This window comes from Phoenix dactylifera, chromosome 8, assembly GCF_051530095.1.
Source record: "Phoenix dactylifera cultivar Ajwa chromosome 8, Ajwa_hap1_PhDact_Kaust_v1.1, whole genome shotgun sequence".
NCBI lineage: Eukaryota > Viridiplantae > Streptophyta > Magnoliopsida > Arecales > Arecaceae > Phoenix > Phoenix dactylifera.
In genome coordinates this window covers 19,291,488-19,312,195 of record NC_143197.1, presented here as the reverse complement: position 1 = coordinate 19,312,195, position 20,708 = coordinate 19,291,488, and the positions used below count along the sequence as shown (strand labels likewise).

The following is a 20,708-nucleotide window of genomic DNA, read 5'->3' as shown; positions in this document are numbered from 1 at the left end:
CCCAATTGGCGAGGTCCTTAATATAGTCAAGTGAGAGTTAAAAATAATTATGCAGTTCATATCTCATTTCAACAAAAATACAAAAGATCACGCAATATTGAAATCAATCGAACAAGTTCAATATTTACAACCATACATCATTATAATATTCCAAAATAAAACTTATCCAGTAATAAAATACTTCTCGTCAAATTCATGCATCATAAATAGTAAAATCTGAATTTATTAACATAATAATCTTATAATTTGCCGATAAATCTAGAACAAGGGTTATATTACTTATCTTGTAAGTGAAACCAACTATAGATCCAAATAATTTCGAGAATTCAGCTTAGAACCTAAGAGTTCGGTGAGTGCTCAACCAAAATCTCAGGTGAACACTTTGAGCCAAGATCATTGAACGCAAAGAGGAGAAGGAATCGATGGTGGTTTAGTGGTAGTAATTGGCAAAACCTATCAACGGTGAGGCAAAAGGGGGTGTGGAGGTCCTTAAATAGCCGTTGGAGATTAGATTTTCTAGCTCTCATAGAAAATTGGGATGGAAGAGGAGTCTGTCTCTTATCCAAGTCTAACTGGGTTCTACCCTTTTTTTTTGTTTCTATCTCCTAGTCCAAGTCGAACAAGGCTCTATCATTTTTTCCATCTCCTACTCCAACTCTTATATTTGGACTGGTTAACTAGACTAGGTTCAGTTTCTTATTAGCTGGGCTGGGTATTACATATTATTTTTGCAAAATTTTCAATTTCTAGATGCCACACCTCCAACAGCCTGTCCTGGCCTATGCCAATTCAACATCTCCTAGCCTACTTTCATAGGAAGAAAAGAAAAGATCTACTGAGATCCTCATTTTCTCCCTATAAGATTTAGGATGGCCTACTTTGAAGATATTCATGTGACTTCTGCAAATGTAAACCTGGTTTGACCTGTGGCCTTGTGAATTCTATTGAATTGCATAGGATTATGCATACATGCTCTTGAAAAAACTTTGTTTGACTAGATGTAACTGCAAGAAATACGGTCGTGTTGTAAATAAAGAAGGGATGAGTGCAAGCATGTGAGACACATGCTTAGAATAAAAAAGGAAAAAAAGAAAAAGATAGTGGTGAGCTTACCTCCCAAGCTTCTTTGGTGCAGAAGATGAGAATAATGAAGCTTGAGATTCCTCCATTATAAGATTTTTACAAATCTTTGCATGATAGCCAAGCTTACTGTAATGCTTGCATTGTGCATCTTCTTTGATGTATTCTAATTTGTACCCTTAATTCTTTTTCTTTTGGCCTTTCTGTGTGTCTCAGCTTAAAGGTAGCACCTCGTATCTAATATCAACTTTTATCCATTGGGCCTTGTCAAGTAATGGTCCAATTTCTAATGAGTAAGTAGCCTTGTACTATGCATTGGTGAACTATTTTGAGACATTGTTTTTCAAATTTGCACCTCATACTACAAACGAAGGTTGTAGCATGCATACAAAGAATGCCTGGCACCTCCCACAGATGACAAGAGCACTTTCATTCATTTAGAATTATTGCATATCTTCCAATAGTCTCAATTACTTCTACTCTATAATTACTATTTCTGGAAACATTATAATTATCTAACTTAAGGCTGATGTCTCTTATATACTTCATTATCATAGAAACTAAATGTTCCTTTTAGTGAGTGGCCATTCTTCTTCTAGCTTCCATATTTATCATAATATTTTCTTACAACATTAAACAAATCAAGAACTGCTCTATGTCTAGCCTCTAAAATCCAAGTATTGAATGACTTCGAAAGCGTTAGGTGGGGGAATTTAGCTATGATGCATAACTGAGATATACACCATATTTCAATACTAAGATACTTGAATGCCTCAAGCTAGCCTTCTTAATTTTATTCATAACATCATTATGATGAACTTTGGTGAATCCCCCTGTAGCCTCTCATATCTTGATTTTAATCCAATGTTTTGGAAACTTTGTTTGGAAGTTTTTGTTCAGATACCTCATGCATTTTCTATACTCTACTTGGGGGTATATATATTGTATTGCTTTTATTAGTCCCTTTGTCGATTTGATGCATGTACTAGATCTTTTAGAGTTCTAATTGTTATTTAAAGTACCTCCAAAAACCAAGACTAGCTATCACTATTTTTAGATTCTGCTACACCGAAGGCAACTGGAAGCAAACTATTATTTCCATCAAGTGTTATGGCAGCCATCAACACACCCTTGAACTTTTTCTTTAAGTGGTGGCCATGTAAGCCTACACAAGGCCTACAACTAGCTACGAAGCCCATACTACAACCAGCTTTACTACGCTACTTGGGTTTCTTCTCAAAAGCTCTTCTTTGAAATCCTCCATTCTCTCAAAAGATTCTAGCCAATTATTGTGAAACATGGATATGACAAGCTTCTTTCCTTACCAAACTCTACGATATGAAAGCTCAAGATAATGGGACTGTAGCAATCTTCTTTTTAGTTCAATAGGTGATAGGTCACTCTCTTTTCTTAGCCTTATCCCAACTTGTGGAGCCTTCTTATTGCCACACTTGCTCACATACGAGCATGTATGAGGCTCCTTCATTTTTCCGACTTACGCATACAACAATATATTAATACATGCAACATTATCCGTAAGTATTATATAGAAAAATTAATATTTTTACCATAATACCGAAAATGTATGACTATCATATAATAGCAAAGTATGGAGTCTCCAATTACAAGTTTCATCTTTATAACTCACTGCCATTCTATCTGGCTCACTTTTGAGACTCTTTACAGCAAATTTATTCAATATAGCATACCGACTCGATGTCACCTTAAACTATTCTCAACTTACGTTTGTTGTTATAGATATGTTAGGATTCTCATTGTCCATCTCATATATCTCTCCTTACTATTCCATAATATCATCATCATTAGAGTTAGAGTCGGTACTATAAAAACTATGATAACTGCTCTCAGACCAACAAATTTTAGTACTTGATTTCTGCTCTTCTTAAAATATAGTTTCATTATTTACCCCAACATAGTCATTTTTCTTAATAGCAATAACTAAGATATCAGTCCCCATTGCAGTTAGTCACTCACTTTTATTTTGCCTTTGGTCTACGTTAGTTCATCCACTCGAACCTCTCCTATTGCAATTGCATTGCTTCTACACATTTCAATTTGGTCTTGGTTGCCTAGTGTTGATTGAGAAAGTTGTTAACATTCACCTCTTTTGTGACAAAAAAAGCACTCCTTCAAATCCTTGTACTTCTCAAACGAACTCATCAATTTATTATCTATATCTAGTATTATGTAAGACTTGGGTGATAGATGTCTAACCGTAGACCAAATATTTATGGTCTCTTCAAGCTTTAAATTGAATGCATGTACTATAACATCACATATATCCTTGTAGCAATAGCAGTTAACATCAACTAACTAGTTCTTTTATTTCCCAAACTAAAACTTCATTTTTGTAGAATTCTTAACCTTTTTAAAATAGCCTCTAAATTTCACCTTAAATTTGAATAGTGGCTGCTCCATTTTAAGAAGTTTGCACATGGAATAAGCAAATATTCATGATATAGCTCATAAAAAGAGAGAGCTTATCAACAAAAACTATACCAACAAAATAAAAAGTCATGCTTTTACCAATTAATGTGATGATAACCACAAAAAATTTGGATATAAAATTGATAGTGGTAACTTCCATGATCTAGAAGTCGATTTGAAGTAAACTTGTTTAGAAATTATCATCTCTTTACACTATAGATACAACAGGACCATGTTCGGCTCGTAAAACCTAGTAGTTATAAAATATGCAAAAGATCCTTTAGTGTTGAAAATAGTTCCGCGTACTTCAAAATATAATATCACTTTGCAAGCAGGGTAAAAAATAGGAACTGCTGATCAGCAATGGGAAATGATCATCAAACAGAAGACCTTTTTTTGGCAAGAAATATAAGGCCTTTTAATGTTTGTTTATCTTCCAATAGAGTTATGAAGGCATAAGCATTTATATTAGAAAAAAGATGAAGAATAAAAAGGTTAAATTGTAAAAATATGCAAATTAACAAAATACAAACAAAGGTTCGCATAAAAGAATTAAAATAAAAGATGGCATACAGTTTTGCAGGTTAACATGCTTAGGATTACGCAGAATATCTAAATATATAAAATAACAATGATGGTACCAAAGATGCTGGTATTGTGGATGTGGAGGAGCTAGATGTTCTTGAGCTCGATGAAGGCTTGGGGGATGAGGCCTGCCAAGTCGGAGTCGTACAATTCTAGGTTCTAGAGGCAGCGGATGTCGGCGATGGAGGGGAGAAGGGTGCCGCTAATGTTCCTCCGAAAGGTGGTGAGGCTTCTGACATGGCCTCGCTTGGCTTCACAGTTGATGCCGAGCCAGGTACAGCAGGGGGTGGAGGGGTCCAAGAAGACCAAGAGGAACACCACTTTTTCTAACGCTAGAAGATGATAGGCAGATTACGACTGCTCATCGCTTCTGGCCACCTTAGTCCGTCACCCAAGATCCAAGTTAGCACTGGCAACAAGCTCTTGATACCTCATGCATGGCCAGCGGAGAAGGGAGTCGAGGGGAGGTGCTCAGCGTTGTTGAAGGCAGCTATGATGGTAAGGAGGGTCATCTAGTCATTGCTGTTGCAGTGAAGGGAAGGGAACATCAATGAGAGAGTCGGATCCGGCGGTGAGAAGAACTCCGACGAAGGAAGAAGAGGGAGGGCTCTACTTTGATGGAAATGAGGGCTGTCTGATCGTCGTTGTTGCAACGAAGGGGAAGGGAATGCCAAAAAGGAGGGCGTCAGTGAAGGGAAGATATGGAGAAGGGCTACAATTGGAGGTGGAGGGAGCTAAGGGAAGGGAAAAACTGGAACCTGCAAAATAAGTGAGCGATGAGATCAGATAATTTTTCTAATGAGGCGGAGATTACAGAAACAGTGATCGCCAGCGGAAGAGGGGGCAATACACGGATCGGGTCATTTCCCACCAATACCCGTTAACCCATTACCTGACTTAGGGATAAAAATGTATTTTCACAATTCTAATTATTATTTTAATTAAATAAATGTGATTGTGACTAATGGCATTAATAATTTGGAAAAATATTCATATAAAATTGAATATTTAGGATGGTAGAAATCTGAACTTATTCAGTTGTTCTGAAGATAGCTTAGCTAAATTAAAAGTTGATCTCATACATGTTTGGGCTTGGTTAAACTTGGTTTCCTCTCGCCATTATTTATACATAAAATCTAGCAAGTTGGACCTGACATAGTCTAAAGAGAAATGGCTTGTATTGCTATCGTTGGCTGATAGCGGTGTAATCGAGCTGAGCCAAGTCGAGTAGCTAGAGACTCGAGCTCGACTCGATTCAAAATACTCGGGATCGAAACTCGACTCGACTCAAATATTAACCAAGCTATATTTGAGGTTGAGTTCGAATTCGAATTCAAATTTTAGTCATAATTTAAAAATATGGTTAAAACAAAATATAACATAAAATTATATTTTTTAAAATATTAAATTAAATAATTTAAACTATAAATAAAATATAATACTATTAAAATATATATATACTCGACTAGGCTTGCAAGCTTTTGAGCTCAATATTTTGTTACTCGAGCTCGACTTGAAAACTATTTGAGCTACTCGAGTTCGAAAATAGTTAAGTAGAGTCGGCTTATCCCTATTAGGAAGATAGCTGATCTGCATGATCCACTAAAAGTGCATATTGTTAAAATCACCACTATATTTTATATTTTCTTACACTCCTCTTCATATGTAGGCTGGATTTTTTTTTTTCATGGGTGAGCCCAATATATGAAATTTTTTTAATAATGGAGTTAAGCAGTGTCAAGATAGGGTTCAAACGCAAAACCTTTACTCTGAAAATATGTTAAAATCACCACTTATTCCAAAAACTCAAATTGATAAGATGAGATAGATTTATTTATATATTTTATATTTTATATCACAAGATAGGCCCCATGATGCTCACTGCCAGTGACGAGCTAAATCTGCTGAATCTGAAAAATAATGATAACATGATTGCCAAACTAGATTTAACTTTTTTTTCTGGACATCCCTCTCTTCAGTACACGGTAGAGGCTTAGGGCTCGTTTGGTTCGCAGGAAAAGGAGGGGGGAAAGTGTGGTCAACGGGAAAGTAATGAAATGCTTCTTGTTTGGTTGGAGTTTTCAAAGGAGAGAGATGGGAAAGTTGTATTTCCATGGGAATATGATTCCCACATTTCATGGAAAAGTAACTTTCCCATGTTTTTCACTCCTTTTTTATTTTTTCCCAAAAAGACCCTTCAGCATTAAAGAAGCATTAAAGAGGCATTAAAGACCTAATTTTTATTAAGGGCATAATAGGAATTATACTTAACTTTCCTAGGAAAGTGGATGGTCAACCAAACATAAGCACTTTGGAAATTTGTCACTTTCCCATGGTTAACCAAACATGCCAAAAGTACTTTCCTAGGTATCCTCTTCCTAGGAATCTGATTCCCAGGAATCATATTCCTAGGAGGGAAAATACTTCCCGCGAACCAAACGAGCCCTTAGGGTCCGGCATTCCGACCGGAGACGGTGACGAGCTAAATCTGCTCTAATTCAAAAATATTGGCGCACGATTGCCAAATCGGGTTTGGCTCGTTCGTGGACATTCCTCTCTCGACCACGGACACAGAGTATAGGCTTAGAATTCGCATAGACGGAGTCCAGGTTTATTACTCCAACCCCTGGCATTTTGACGAGAGAGATGGTTGATGGCGTGATGTCAGAAATTGCCAGCCGAATCGTGCTGAAACGCTAATAATCGTACAAAGCCTAACATGCAGGGGACGAAGCATCACGTGGCCACCGAAGCCGAACAGAAAAAGTTAACGTCAAGATGGAATTATTGTCCGAAACTATCTTTGGACCAAAGAGCCCATAAGTTTTGATTTAGTTACGATCGTCCCCGACCTAGTTATCGAGCCTAAAAAAGGTGAGGGTAGCACCTGCACAGCTTTTGAAGCGGTCCAAACCTTTTTTTTTTTTTTATGTACTAAAAATGGGCGCTTCATGCTGTCCGAGTACAAATATATTTAATAAAATCAAAAAACAGTAAGTTCTTAAATTCTCTAGATAACTTCTCTTCGATTCATAGAATACTTCCGGAGTAACAACCCATATAAAAAGCCACTCAGTCTGTAGCGCATTAGCCTTTCTAAAGTTTAGCTTGAATGGTCACTCTGTCACTTACCATGCCCAGTCCAAAATTCTCCGTTCGCTCGTCTCCAGCTTGCATACGGGTGAAGAAAGATTCATTTTCCTCGGCACAAAAGACAACTCTCGAGGTTCGACAGACTGTCAAGGGTATTTTTGTCATTCCATCAAACAGCCCTTATTCTTCGGTCTTAATTACGATCGACCCCGCTCGACTTTTCTGACAATCGAGCCTAAGGGCTCGTTTGGTTCGCAGGAAAAGGAGGGGGGAAAGTGTAGTCAACGGGAAAGTAATGAAATGCCTCTTGTTTGGTTGGAGTTTTCAAAGGAGAGAGATGGAAAAGTTACTTTCCCATGGGAATATGATTCCCACATTTCATGGGAAAGTCTTTCCCATGAGAAACATGGGAAAGTTACTTTCCCATGAGGTGGGAATTACTCCTTTTTTATTTTTTCCCAAAAAGACCCTTCAGCATTAAAGAAGCATTAAAGAGGCATTAAAGATCTAATTTTTATTAAGGGCATAATAGGAATTATACATAACTTTTCCAGGAAAGTGGATGGTCAACCAAACATAAGTACTTTGAAAATTTGTTACTTTTCCATGGTTAACCAAACATGCCAAAAGTACTTTCCTAGGTATCCTCTTCCTAGGAATCTAATTCCCAGGAATCATATTCCTAGAAGGGAAAATACTTCCCGCGAACCAAACGAACCCTAAAAAGGTCAGGATATTACGCGCTAGGGCGAGGTTCGACCGACCGTCAAGGATATTTTCGTCATTTCATAAAAACCACAGCCTCTGACTATATGTTTGCATAAACATTTACTCTGCGTTAACAGATATCGTGCAACCGTGAAGCGCGTCACACGCCGTCTCCCTGCGTCACGCCGCATAAAACGGGTCAGGATGGCTCTAGATCAGCAACTCCAACCGGCGGATACGTTACCCGCACAAAACATTCCATACACCTACCCGCACATGTAAATCATAGCGTGTGCCAGCTAACCCGCCCATCGGTTTTCCGTCGCCCACCGGCAATCTAGATCGAATATCGTCCCGCATAGACATTTATATGCGGGCAGGCAGCTTGATAGATGCAAGACTGGATCTATTTTCCGCATAAGATTTTCTATGCAGATATCCCGATCTCTTCGCCGTTCCTTTGGCCGACGAAACAGTGAGAAGGGGGAAAAGGAGAAAAAAAGGTGATAAAGAAGCAAAAGAAAGGGGGCAAAAAAAATTCCCGCATCGAAAAGAGCGGTGGTTTTTTTGTTCCCTTCGTCTCTAATTTCCGATCTTCGCTCTTTCCTTTCCTCCCTCCCCTCTCCCCTCTCGCTCCCTTCCTCCCTCACCAGCCGGAGTTCTTCGCCGCCGGTATCTCGTTTTGCCGTCGGATCCGGAACGTTCGAGAAGCTTGGAGAAGGCTCGCCTGGGAGAGTGCCAGCATGGAGTCGATCCTCGCCCGGGCGCTCGAGTACACCCTCAAGTACTGGCTCAAGTCCTTCTCCCGCGACCAGTTCAAGCTTCATGGCCGCACCGCCCAGCTCTCCAATCTCGGTGCCCACTCGATTCCCCTCGATTCTTTCGAAAAATTGCAATTTATCCATGAAATCATTCCCCAATGCGATAATTCGATCGAATTGTTTCAGACATTAATGGCGACGCTCTGCACGCGAGCGTCGGACTGCCGCCGGCGCTGAATGTGACCACCGCCAAAGTCGGCAAGCTTGAGATCACGGTAATTTTTGCTGTTTGTCGTAAAATTTTGCTAGATCCGAGCTTGTTTGGGATAATTGAAAATGAGAGTCAGGTCAGTAATGTAAATGGGGATTTGCTGCTGAATTTTTTGTGTTATTGATATCTTTCAGCTTCCGTCAGTGTCGAATGTGCAAGTAGAGCCGATTGTTGTTCACATCGACAGGCTTGATCTGGTTCTGGAAGAGAACGCTGAGTCCGACAATGCGAAAAACTCGAGCAGGTGTTTTTGTTGTTTAGGGATGCGGGTTTGTGATTAGTGTCTGAAATTCGGCTAATTGTTCTTGTATGTGCTGTCTGTTGTAGTGCTCAGTCGACAATGGCGAAGGGAAGCGGGTATGGATTTGCAGACAAGGTATTGTGTTTTTATTCTTTGTGTGACAGTGTGTTGTAAAATTGGATGGTTGATGACTGTTAATGGATTATAACTTGAATTGCTTAGCACAATAGATGGACTCTTTTTTTTTTTTTGACTTGATCTTGAACATGTTGGGATCTTAGAGTGATCAGCTTCTTGAGCTGTCCTGGGATGAGTTTGCTCTTAAATGTTTAACCAAAATATTCCTGCATATAAGTCATTTGAGGATGAGAGTATGGAAGAATTATGGAAGTCCAAGGAAGAGCCATGAGTATCTAACAAACACAATAGAATTCTAGATCTAGAAGGTTTTTATAATTCTCTATAATTTATGAGATGGGAGTAGGAACTTAAGGATGCTGAGTTTAGTGGCTTGGAGCTTTCATTTATATATTGCATAAAAGAGAGAGTATAAAGCCAACTGGTAGTGCTTCAGGCTCATATGGGATGTCTGTGTAAAGGAAATTCTCCGCTATACTAATCAAGCAAAGTAAGTATGCACATTCTAAGCAAGTTCAAGGAATGGATCCTGTAAGAGCTCTACCAATTCTAGCTTGCCTTTATTTAGCCCTTAGTTTTGGTGTGAGTTGAAGTCCCAAAATTAACGTTAGTTTCATGCACAAAGCGTGACCTCTCAGCATAACAAATATGTTGTACAAGTACCTGTGCAAAGGAGAACTTTACAAGTTTGCATAAGCTTGGATTTATGAAAGATCTAAAGCTGACACAGTCAATGTCAGTGTCTGGAATTAAGACAAGTGGACACTAATCCAAGATTTGAGATGTTAGTTTATATCCAGCCAAGTGTGTATAAGAAAGGTACAATTCATGGAGACGAATGTTAGAGTATTGTGCGTTGTATGATGAAGTATGTCTAAGTCATTTTGTGGCATTCATGCATATGGAGAGGGGCAACTCAGTGACCTGGAGGGTAGGTGGGGGCAATGATGCGTCGCAAAACTGCTCTCCCAAGTGCAGGAGAATCGCACAAGTAGTATAACTCGAAAGTCCAAGGTCGATTCCTCAGGGAACGATCTATGGATTATTAGCGTAATTTCAGATGCAATTTCAGATTGTTTTCAGAATTAAAAAAAAACAGGGAATAATAAGTAATTAACAAAGTTTAATAAAATAGAGATGGTTAGGAATCTGGAATCTCCCTTGATGATATTGCATTCAAGAAATAAACTCTATGGTTCTTGATTAAAGATCAACGGTAGGATAGATCTAATCATGGTATATGTTTCATGAACATATGAACTTAATTTCTAAGCATTCATCGTGCCTATTACATCAACGACAAATCAAATACTAAAGTAGTCCATGCATCAGTAAACATAAACCATTAAAGAACTATCTACAAAATAATTATGCAAGAATCCATAACACATTAAAAATATAAATCAATAAGAGCAAAGGTTCAGAGTTTACTTCAAAGAAAGCAATACATCAAAGGTTCCTCCATCACCCTTCACCTAAGAAATTACCCTCTCATTAAAAACATTCCTCTCTTTTTTTTTTTCGGAAACAGGGCATCCCTTGTTCCTCTCCTCTTCTTTTCCAATTGCTGAGGCTCTGTTTTTCCTTAGAATGAGAGTCTCCTGTTACGCGCCTGGGAATATCTTCACGCGGCTGGGATTCGGAAGATCACACGCGGATGACTGGATTGAGACGTTTGGGAGATTTGATCGCGAATCCAGGAGCTAGAGCGCATGAGATGCGTGGGAGGATTAGTCGGACGCGGAGGATCGCAGATGCTGAGATGCGTGGGAGACGCGTGAGGTGCGTGGGAGGACTCCAGGAACGGCGGAAGCTGCGGATGCGGATGGGAGCTGATCGCTGATGCTGAAATCGCGGAGTGAAGTCAGGATGCAGGGCTTCGCAGATCCGATTCGGAAGCATGGGATGCGGAGATGCTCGGGATGGTTGCGGATGCTGGCTCACGGACGCGGGGAAGATCCAATGCTGAGAGCTGGAACGCGGAGATGCTCGGGATGGTTGGATCTTGTACGCAGGAATGCGGGCGAAAGCTGGGAACGCGGACGAGATGGGCGGAAGAAAAGAATTTTTGCTGGGGGCTGAGACGCGGATGGACGCTTGGGATCAATCCAGAACGTTGGAACGGGGAAGGAAATCTGGAATGAGCGCTGATTCGGAAGGAGTGGGCGCATGGAATGCAAAGAAGAACATGGGAGGCAGTTGGGGCGCTTCGCGGAAGGTTGGAACGCGGACCCCTCCCCTCTTTTCGCATGGCTCAGGCTGATCTTCCATGCGGTGAACTTAGCCTCCTTCTGGTGTGCAACCGAGGCTAACCCATACGCATTTTAGCTTTAATTTACAATCACCTGTACCCAACAAAAACATAATATTAATTCAGTAAGATTATCATTATCTTGTTAGCAATAATACTAATCTAAGCGGTATGTAGATCGCATTTTTGTGCTCTCATCACACCCCCCAACTAGCTCATTGCTAGTCTCTAGCAATTAAAGAGCAAATGATAAAATGAGAGTGCAAAAGGTGTGGTTTAACCTATGACTTTTTATTGAAGCTAAAGACAAAAAACTGAGATACGTACCCATTTTCGTAGGAAATCACGATTGCACTTAGCACGTGCAACAAGCCGTTAAATCCCTAGGTTACCCTAGTAGACGAGTGTTGTCTCGTGAGGGTTTGCAGAGATGTTATCCACAAACATCATGAATGATATGACATGACATGAAATCCTAATAAAAATGTGAAATAAATTCTAAACTAATACACATATAATTAATTACTATATATTTTCAAGCATGGCAACTATCAAAGCAAGAAAAATATGATCATGTAGTGTGCATAAAATCGCATGACTTTCTCAGAGTACTAATACCTCCACCACGACAGGGCACCGCCCGAGTTTTAGGTGCACTATTCAAGTTCACAAGTGTTTTCTACAATTTGTTGGGACGCGATCCATCAAATTTTTAGAATATCACATGTCTAAATTTGTCAAGAATGGTTCGCATGTAAAGAAAGAGCTATTAATCCCAACTAAACAACCCGGGTACACAGAGGTCCAATACAATGGAGTCAAACCAGCCATTACCACATGTCACGGGGTTCAGTCTGACCAACCCATTCATGCTTATTTTTATTTCAGTTTTTTCATTTTTTTATATATTTTCAATTTTTTTTCCAACACATATGACGACTACAGTTGTCCAACCCCATTAGGCTCTAGTAAGGTCCATGTAGCGAGCTTTCAGCCAATGACCCTCGATCCAGTTGGCTCAAGACATTAGGTGAAACACTCCTCGGACTTAATTACTCAAACCAGACTACGCCACGAGGCCAGACTTGTCATCATAAGTTTTTTTTTTTTTAACTATGCAAGAAAAGAGAAGGTAGACTGAACCATATAGATATTTTTATTATATACGTGACTGCATCGTGACTATAGGTCAACCAAGGTCGGATCGTAAAGCACTTAAGTAATCTAGCCGGGATATTCAACCTCTATCTTTATGTGAAAACCAAATCATGAACCTTATGGTACGAACAAAGATACTCTTACTTCTTTTACGGATAAGGGTAACAAAAATGCAGTTAACAAATGTGAACTCCTGAGGCCTTCCTATTGTCATTAAGTACACGTGCGGGGATCTAATAATAGGTTTCTGATCAGTTATAGTATGCATGTGTTCCTTGCCTTAATAGTTGTACAAACTCAATATGAAAATACGTGTGCATTTGCTCAGAAAAGAAAGCAATAGAATAAATCAAATGCAAAAACAAAATCTCTTTTTTTTTATTTTTTTTTTGCAAAATATTTCCCTCCCCCAACTTAAACATTGCATTGTCCTCAATGTAAAAGATGCAAAAAAAATATATGTGAGAGACAATAGAGAAAATAATATTGGAGAGAAGAGGAGTATCTTGAGCTGTTGATATCCAAAAAAGAAGACCTACAAAATAAGAAGAAAACTAAAAATAAAAAAAAAATTCTAACTAATATACACATACCTTTGCCGTCATGCTCAGTCATAAGAAGGCTCCCCCAAGGAAAAGGAATCCTTTTCATCTGCAAAATTCTCAAGAAAAGGTTTTAATCTGTGTCCATTTACCTTAAAAATTTTGCCATCCCGTGGATTCTCAATCTCAACTGCCCCGTGTGGAAAAACAGTTTTTACAATGAAAGGACCTGTCCATCTTGATCGTAACTTTCCAAGAAACAGATGTAAGCGAGAGTCATAACAAAGAACTTTTTGTGAAGGTTCAAAAGATTTTCTTAGAATTGATTTATCGTGCCTAATTTTCATTCGTTCTTTACAAAGTCTAGCATTGTCATACGCATCCCGACGAATTTCATTCAACTCACTTAATTGTAATTTTCTAGCTAAACCAGCATTTTGCAATTCAAAGTTTAATTTTTTAATGGCTCAATACGATTGATGCTCTATTTCAACAGATAGATGACATGCTTTTCCATAGACTAGCCGATACGGGAACATGCCAAAAATAGTTTTATAAGCAGTACGGTAAGCCCATAATGCGTCAGAAAGTTTTAAAGACCAGTCTTTGCGTGATGGATTCACCGTTTTTTCTAAAATTCGTTTAATCTCCCGATTGGCTAACTCTACTTGGCCACTAGTCTGCGGGTGATAAGGGGTTGCAATTCTATGGGTGATGCCGTACTTTCGTAATAAGATCACAAACGGCTTATTACAGAAATGTTTTCCCCCATTATTAATTATAACATTGGGCATCCCAAACCTAGAAAATATGTTTTCTTTAAGAAATTTTAAAACTGGTTTGTGATCATTTGTTCGACAAGATACCGCTTCAACCCATTTGGATACATATTCAACACCGACTAATATGTATTCGTATCCAAAAGATGGCGGAAACGGACCCATGAAATCAATGCCCCACATGTCAAAAATTTCAATAGCAGTAATGGGCTGAAGAGGCATCATTTGCCTACGAGTTAGACTTCCAACACGTTGACATGGGTCACATGTCTTACAGAACTCGTAGGCATCTTTAAATAGTGTAGGCCAATAAAAACCATATTGCAACACCTTAGCTGCCGTTTTCTTATATGCAAAGTATCCTCCGCAAGTACTGGCATGACAAAACACTTTGCATCTCATGATCCGGTATGCATCATAATAATAACTCCTGACTTCACGCAAGAAATTATTCTTATCATTCGATCCCTAATGCTCCGGCATCCGGTTCGTGACAAGAAAGTTTACAATGTCAGCATACCATGGCATAGTAGAAAGTGCAAACAACTGCTCTTCGGGGAATGAGTCCTTGATGGAAAACTGTGGCACTAAATCATTAAAAACTAGCCGTGATAAATGGTCAGCAACCACATTCTCTACTTTCTTTTTATCTTTGATAGTGATGTCAATTCTTGGAGTAGAAGTATCCATCATATTAAGAGTGGTTTGGCCTCTTTCTTATCCAGCAAATATTTTAGCGCTGCATGGTCCATAAAGATAACAATAGGAGCACCAAGGATATAAGAGCGAAATTTGTCTAATGCAAATACTACTTTAAGCAATTTCTTCTCGATGGTGGTGTAATTCATTTGAGCATCGTTTAAGATTTTGCTTGCGTAGTAAATGACATATGGCTTATTATCCTTGCGTTGTCCTAGGACAGCTCCTATCACATAGTCGCTAGCATCGCACATGATCTCAAAAGGTAATGACCAATCGGGTGGTCGCACGATGGGTGCAGTGCTAAGCATAGACTTCAACTTTTCAAATGCCTCTTGACAGGTTTCAGTCCAATTGAACGGTGTATCAAGGGATAGGAGGTTACATAATGGTCGAGCTATGACATTAAAGTTCTTGATGAATCTCCTATAAAATCCGGCGTGACCCAAAAATGATCTAACATTTCTAACCGTCTTGGGTGCAGGTAGCTTGGTGATTAAGTCAATCTTAGCTCTATTAACTTCCATGCCCTTCGATGAAACAATATATCCTAGGACAATTCCCTTTGGCATCATGAAGTGGCATTTCTTCCAATTCAGTATTAGATTCTTTTCTATACACCGAGCTAAAGACAGCTTGTAAATGTAATAAATAATCATCAAAAGAATCGCCAAAAACAGAGAAATCATCCATAAATACTTCTAAAAATTTCTCGTTCATATCTTCAAAGATACTAAGCATACACCTTTGGAATGTTGCAGGTGCATTACACAACCTGAATGGCATTCGTCGAAAAGCGAATGTACCAAAAGGACAAGTGAAAGTAGTTTTTTCTTGATCCTCAAGTGAAATTTCGATTTGGTAGTACCCGGAATAGTCATCGAGAAAACAATAGAAATTGTGTCCTGCAACTCTTTCCAAAACTTGGTCTAGGAAGGATAGGGGAAAGTGATCTTTCCTAGTGACCAAATTCAATTTTCGGTAGTCAACACACTTGCGCCAACTCGTCGGAACGCGAGTCGGGACTAACTCACCCTGCTCATTTTCGACTACCGTCAGACCTGCTTTCTTGGGTACGACTTGAGTAGGACTCACCCACTTGCTGTCGGAAATCGAGTAAATAATACCCACATCAAGCAACTTAAGGACTTCTGTTTAACCACGTCTCTCATTGTAGGATTCAGCCTACGCTACATTTGCCTTGTGGTTTTCGCATTATCCTCCAAATATATCCGCATGCAAATCAAAGGGTTAATCCCCTTTAAGTCTGCAATCGACCATCCAAGTGCTTCTTTATGATTCTTTAGGACCTTAAGTAATTTTCCTTCTTGATCATTATCGAGCTCAGTCGAGATAATTACGGGAAAAGTGTTATCGGGTCCAAGAAATGCATACTTGAGTTCCCTTGGTAGGGGTTTCAGCTCAAGTATGGGTGCTTGTTTTCGAGATTGTACAATTTTTGTCCCTTGTGGGGGCAACTGCTCGAATTCCTCTATTCTCGGTCTCCACCCATTGACCATCATGACATCTGAATTATCTAAAACAGGTGGGACCACATCATCAGTAGTACCTTCAGAACACCAATCTATTAAACCATTGTCGGCCGATTCAGTAAATGTTTCTTTTAACAAATATTCTTCCGCAATGGTTTCAACCCATTCAACCTCTTTACTTTCTTCATGATCACTGGGTTGTTTGCCTATACTAAAGACGTTCAGTTCCAAGGTCATATTGCCAAAAGAAAGCTTCATGATACCATTTCTACAATTGATCAATGCATTAGAAGTTGCAAGGAATGGGCGTCCTAAGATGACCGAAATCTGAGATGGTGAATTGGAAGCTGGATGTGTGTCCAGTACGATAAAGTCGACAGGAAAATAGAATTATCTACTTGGATCAACACATCTTCGATAATCCCTCTAGGGACCTTCACTGACCTGTCAGCTAATTGTAAGGTGGCTTCAACTCACCCAAACCGAGTTGCTCATATACCGTATATGGCAACAAGTTCACACTCGCTCCTAAATCTAGCAATGCTCGCTCAATCCTAAAATTGCCAATGATGCACGAGATAGCTGGGCAACCTGGATCCTTATATTTAGGAAGAATGTTATGCTGTAAAATCGCACTTACATTTTCAGCCAGAAATGCCTTCTTCTTGACATTTAACCGACGCTTGACAGTGCACAAATCCTTCAAAAATTTTGCATATGAAGGCACTTGTTTGATTGCATCAAGAAGAGGTACATTAATTTTTACTTGCTTAAAAAGCTCAAGAATCTCAGAGTTTAGTTCAAGCTTTTGCAAGGGCCTTAATCTTTGTGACAATGGTGCTGGAAAAGGACATTCGATTTTTTCAGCAGATGTTGGTGCTTTGGTTTCTTCGTTATCCTTTTCTTTTATCTTGGGAGAGTCAGAATCAGGTATGACTTGTGTTTGTTGTGGGATTGGTCGGTCAATAACCTTTCCACTTCGCAAAGTTATTATACTCTTCGCTTGATCTTTATGCGAAGTTGAAGATGATGCATTGCTACCGCCGTAGACTTGAGGGTTAGGTTGTGGTTGAGCTGGTAGCTTACCCTTCTCTTGAGAACTTAAAGCAGTGGTTAGCGTTGTCAGTTGATTTCTTATTTCATCATTGATTTTGGCTTGACCTTGCATGAAAGATTGCAAAGTTTCTTCGAGACTGGGTTTTTGAGGGGGTGTGGGTGCATAATGGGGTTGCGGAGGTGGAGGAGTTGGGTAATATACTGGTTGAGGTTGGTCATTCCTCCACCTAAAATTTGCATGGTTCTTCCATCCAGGGTTGTAAGTACCCGAAAAAGGATTATTAAAAGATTTTTGACATGCATTCATAACATTGGCCTGATCGTGCAAGACTTCCTTGAATGCGGGTATTGTGGGGCAATTAGTGGTGAGATGGCCAGGCATCTCACAAATCCCACAACACTCGCTGTTATATTCTATGGTCTTGACGGGTTCAATCCTTCTAAGTTCAATTTTCTCTACCTTCCTAGTAAGAGCTGCCATTTTAGCCTGAATATCATCCTGAGTACTAAGGTTGTAAAGGCCCCCCCGTGTCCAATGCTAGTAGGCTTAGGCAAAGGTTTATTCACTCTATCCCCTGTATCCCATAATTGTGCAGTCTCTGCGAGAGAGTTTAAATAGTCCCATGCCTCATCGGGTTGCTTTTCCAAAAATAGACCATTGCACATAGTCTCTATAAATTGTTTTAACTGTGGAGACAACCCTTCGTAAAAGAAACTAATGGTTCTCCATGTTTCAAACCCATGATGGGGACAAAAGAGAAGCAACTCTTTAAATCTCTCCCAGCATTCATAAAATGTTTCATGGTCTTTCTGTTGGAAATTACTAATGTGACTTTTCAAAAAGTTAGTCTTTTGTGCGGGAAAGAATTTTTTCAAAAATTCTCTTTGCATATCATGCCATGATCCTAGCGATCTTGGTCTCAAGGAGTTCAGCCATGTTTTGGCTTTATCCTTTAAGGAAAAAGGAAACAAGGTCAATTTAAGGACGTCTTCCGATACATTTGGCACTCTAAATGTGATGCTAATTTCCTCAAAATCCTTAAGGTGAAGATAAGGGTTCTCGGATTCCATCCCATGATACTTGGCAGCAATTGAATTACCTCTGGTTTGATTTCAAAGTGTCCTACATTTTCAGGAATAATCATGCATGAAGGTTGACTAGTCCTAGTAGGGTGTAAGTATTGTCGAAGTGTCATAACTGGGGGTCTACCTTCATCACCATGGTGACTTCCTACATTGTCATCAGCCATCTCACCAGATCTGAGATTTTGCGAAAGAGTTTCAATAATATGATCTAAGGAATTGTCAAAAGTTTTTCGATTCAAACGCCCAGTGTTGTTCCTATTCCAACCTAGCATACAAAATTTAATTTTAATTTTTTTTTAAATGATCACCCTTGATCTTTTCTTAAAGTTTTTATCAATTTTCAATTAGCAACAAGGGTTAATGAGATATGATAATAATAAAATTCTGATTCTAAAAAAATTTTAACACAGAAAATTCAAAACAAATAGCAGCAAGGTTTCATATTAATCTAATGGTCTTAAAAGTCTCAGAATGTCAACCAGACCGTTCAGATTATCGAAACACGCGTCCTGCACCAGTCGACCAAATTTGAGTCCAATCAGACGACGAATTACTCTGATATCAGAGTTTGATACAGACCGTGCAGGGAATAAAAAACAGCAGTAAAGATTTTTTTTTTCAGTTTTAGTTTTTTTTTTCGAAAAAAACTAACTACTAAGGTACTAATTAAATCTAAAATTATATTAATAACTCAGCCGTTTCCCGGCAATGGCGCCAAAAACTTGATGCGTCGCAAAACTGCTCTCCCAAGTGCAGGAGAATCGCACAAGTAGTATAACTCGGAAGTCCGAGGTCGATTCCTCATGGAACGATCTATGGATTATTAGCGTAATTTCAGATGTAATTTCAGATTGTTTTCAGAATTTAAAAAAAACAGGGAATAATAAGTAATTAACAAAGTTCAATGAAATAGAGATGGTTAGGGATCTGGAATCCCCCTTGATGATATTGCATTCAAGAAATAAACTCTATGGTTCTTGATTAAAGATTAATGGTAGGATAGATCTAATCATGGTATATGTTTCATGAACATATGAACTCAATTTCTAAGCATTCATCGTGCCTATTACATCAACGACAAATCAAATACTAAAGCTATCTATGCATCAGTAAACATAAACCATTAAAGAACTATCCACAAAATAATTATGCAAGAATCCATAACACATTAAAAATATAAATCAATAAGAGCAAAGGTTCAGAGTTTACTTCAAAGAAAGCAATACATCAAAGGTTCCTCCATCACCCTTCACCTAAGAAATTACCCTCTCATTACAAACATTCCTCTCTTTTTTTTTCTTTTCGGAAACAGGGCATCCCCTGTTCCTATCCTCTTCTTTTTCAATCGCTGAGGCTCTGTTTTTCCCTAGAATGAGAGTCTCCTGTTACGCGCCTGCGAATATCTTCATGCGGCTGGGATTCGGAAGATCACACGCGGACGGCTGGATTGAGACGTTCGGGAGATCTGATCGCGAATTCAGGAGCTAGAGCGCATGAGATGCATGGGAGGACCAGTCGGATGCGGAGGATCGCAGATGCTGAGATGCGTGGGAGGACTCCAGGAATGGCGGAAGCTGCGGACGCGGATGGGAGCTGATCGCTGATGCTGAAATCGCGGGGTGAAGTCAGGATGCAGGGCTTCGCAGATCCGATTCGGAAGCATGGGATGCGGAGATGCTCGGGATGGTTGCGGGACGCTGGCTCACGGATGCGGGGAAGATCCAATGTTGAGAGCTGGAACACGGAGATGCTCGGGATGGTTGGATCTTGTACGCAGGAATGCTGGCGAAAGTTGGGAACGCAGACGAGATGGGCGGAAGAAAAGAATCTTTGCTGGGGGCTGAGACGCAGATGGATGCTTGGGATCAATCCGGAACGTTGGAACGGGGAAGAAAATCTAGAATGAGCACTGATTCGGAAGGAGTGGGCGCATGGAATGCAAAGAAGGGCACGGGAGGCAGTTGGGGCGCTTCGCGGAAGGCTGGAACGCGGACCCCTCCCCTGTTTTCGCACGGCTCAGGTTGATCTTCCATGCGGTGAACTTAGCCTCCTTCTGGTGTGCAATAGGGGCTAACCCATCTGCATTTTAGCTTTAATCTACAATCACCTGTACCCAACAAAAACATAATATTAATTCAGTAAGATTATCATTATCTTGTTAGCAATAATACTAATCTAAGCGGTATGTAGATCGCATTTTTGTGCTCTCATCAGGCAACTAGAAAACAGTTCACGAAAACCTCAAGAATGTCTGATGAAAACAATTGCATGATGAGAAAGTCTAAGGAGCCTTTGTTGATGTTAGATCTGCTGAGGCCT

At 39.5% G+C, this 20,708-nt stretch overlaps 1 protein-coding gene and 1 pseudogene across 3 annotated transcripts in view; both read left to right on the top strand.

Annotated features, from left to right (window-relative positions):
• Positions 1-8,341: 8,341 nt before the first annotated feature.
• The window catches only part of LOC103697743 (amino-terminal region of chorein), a 34,268-nt gene continuing 21,901 nt past the window's right edge, over positions 8,342-20,708 (top strand). For 2 of the 3 annotated variants that reach the window (XM_088702989.2, XM_039119773.3), the window contains exons 1-4: positions 8,342-8,769; positions 8,862-8,950; positions 9,081-9,190; positions 9,274-9,322. In XM_088702989.2, the coding sequence (XP_088559115.2) occupies positions 8,658-8,769; positions 8,862-8,950; positions 9,081-9,190; positions 9,274-9,322 (360 nt within the window). In that variant the 5' untranslated portion in view covers positions 8,342-8,657. The remainder of the gene's footprint in view (positions 8,770-8,861; positions 8,951-9,080; positions 9,191-9,273; positions 9,323-20,708) is intronic. The other variant, XM_039119775.3, reaches the window with a different exon arrangement.
• On the top strand, positions 18,040-18,137 carry LOC149753005 (small nucleolar RNA R71; annotated as a pseudogene).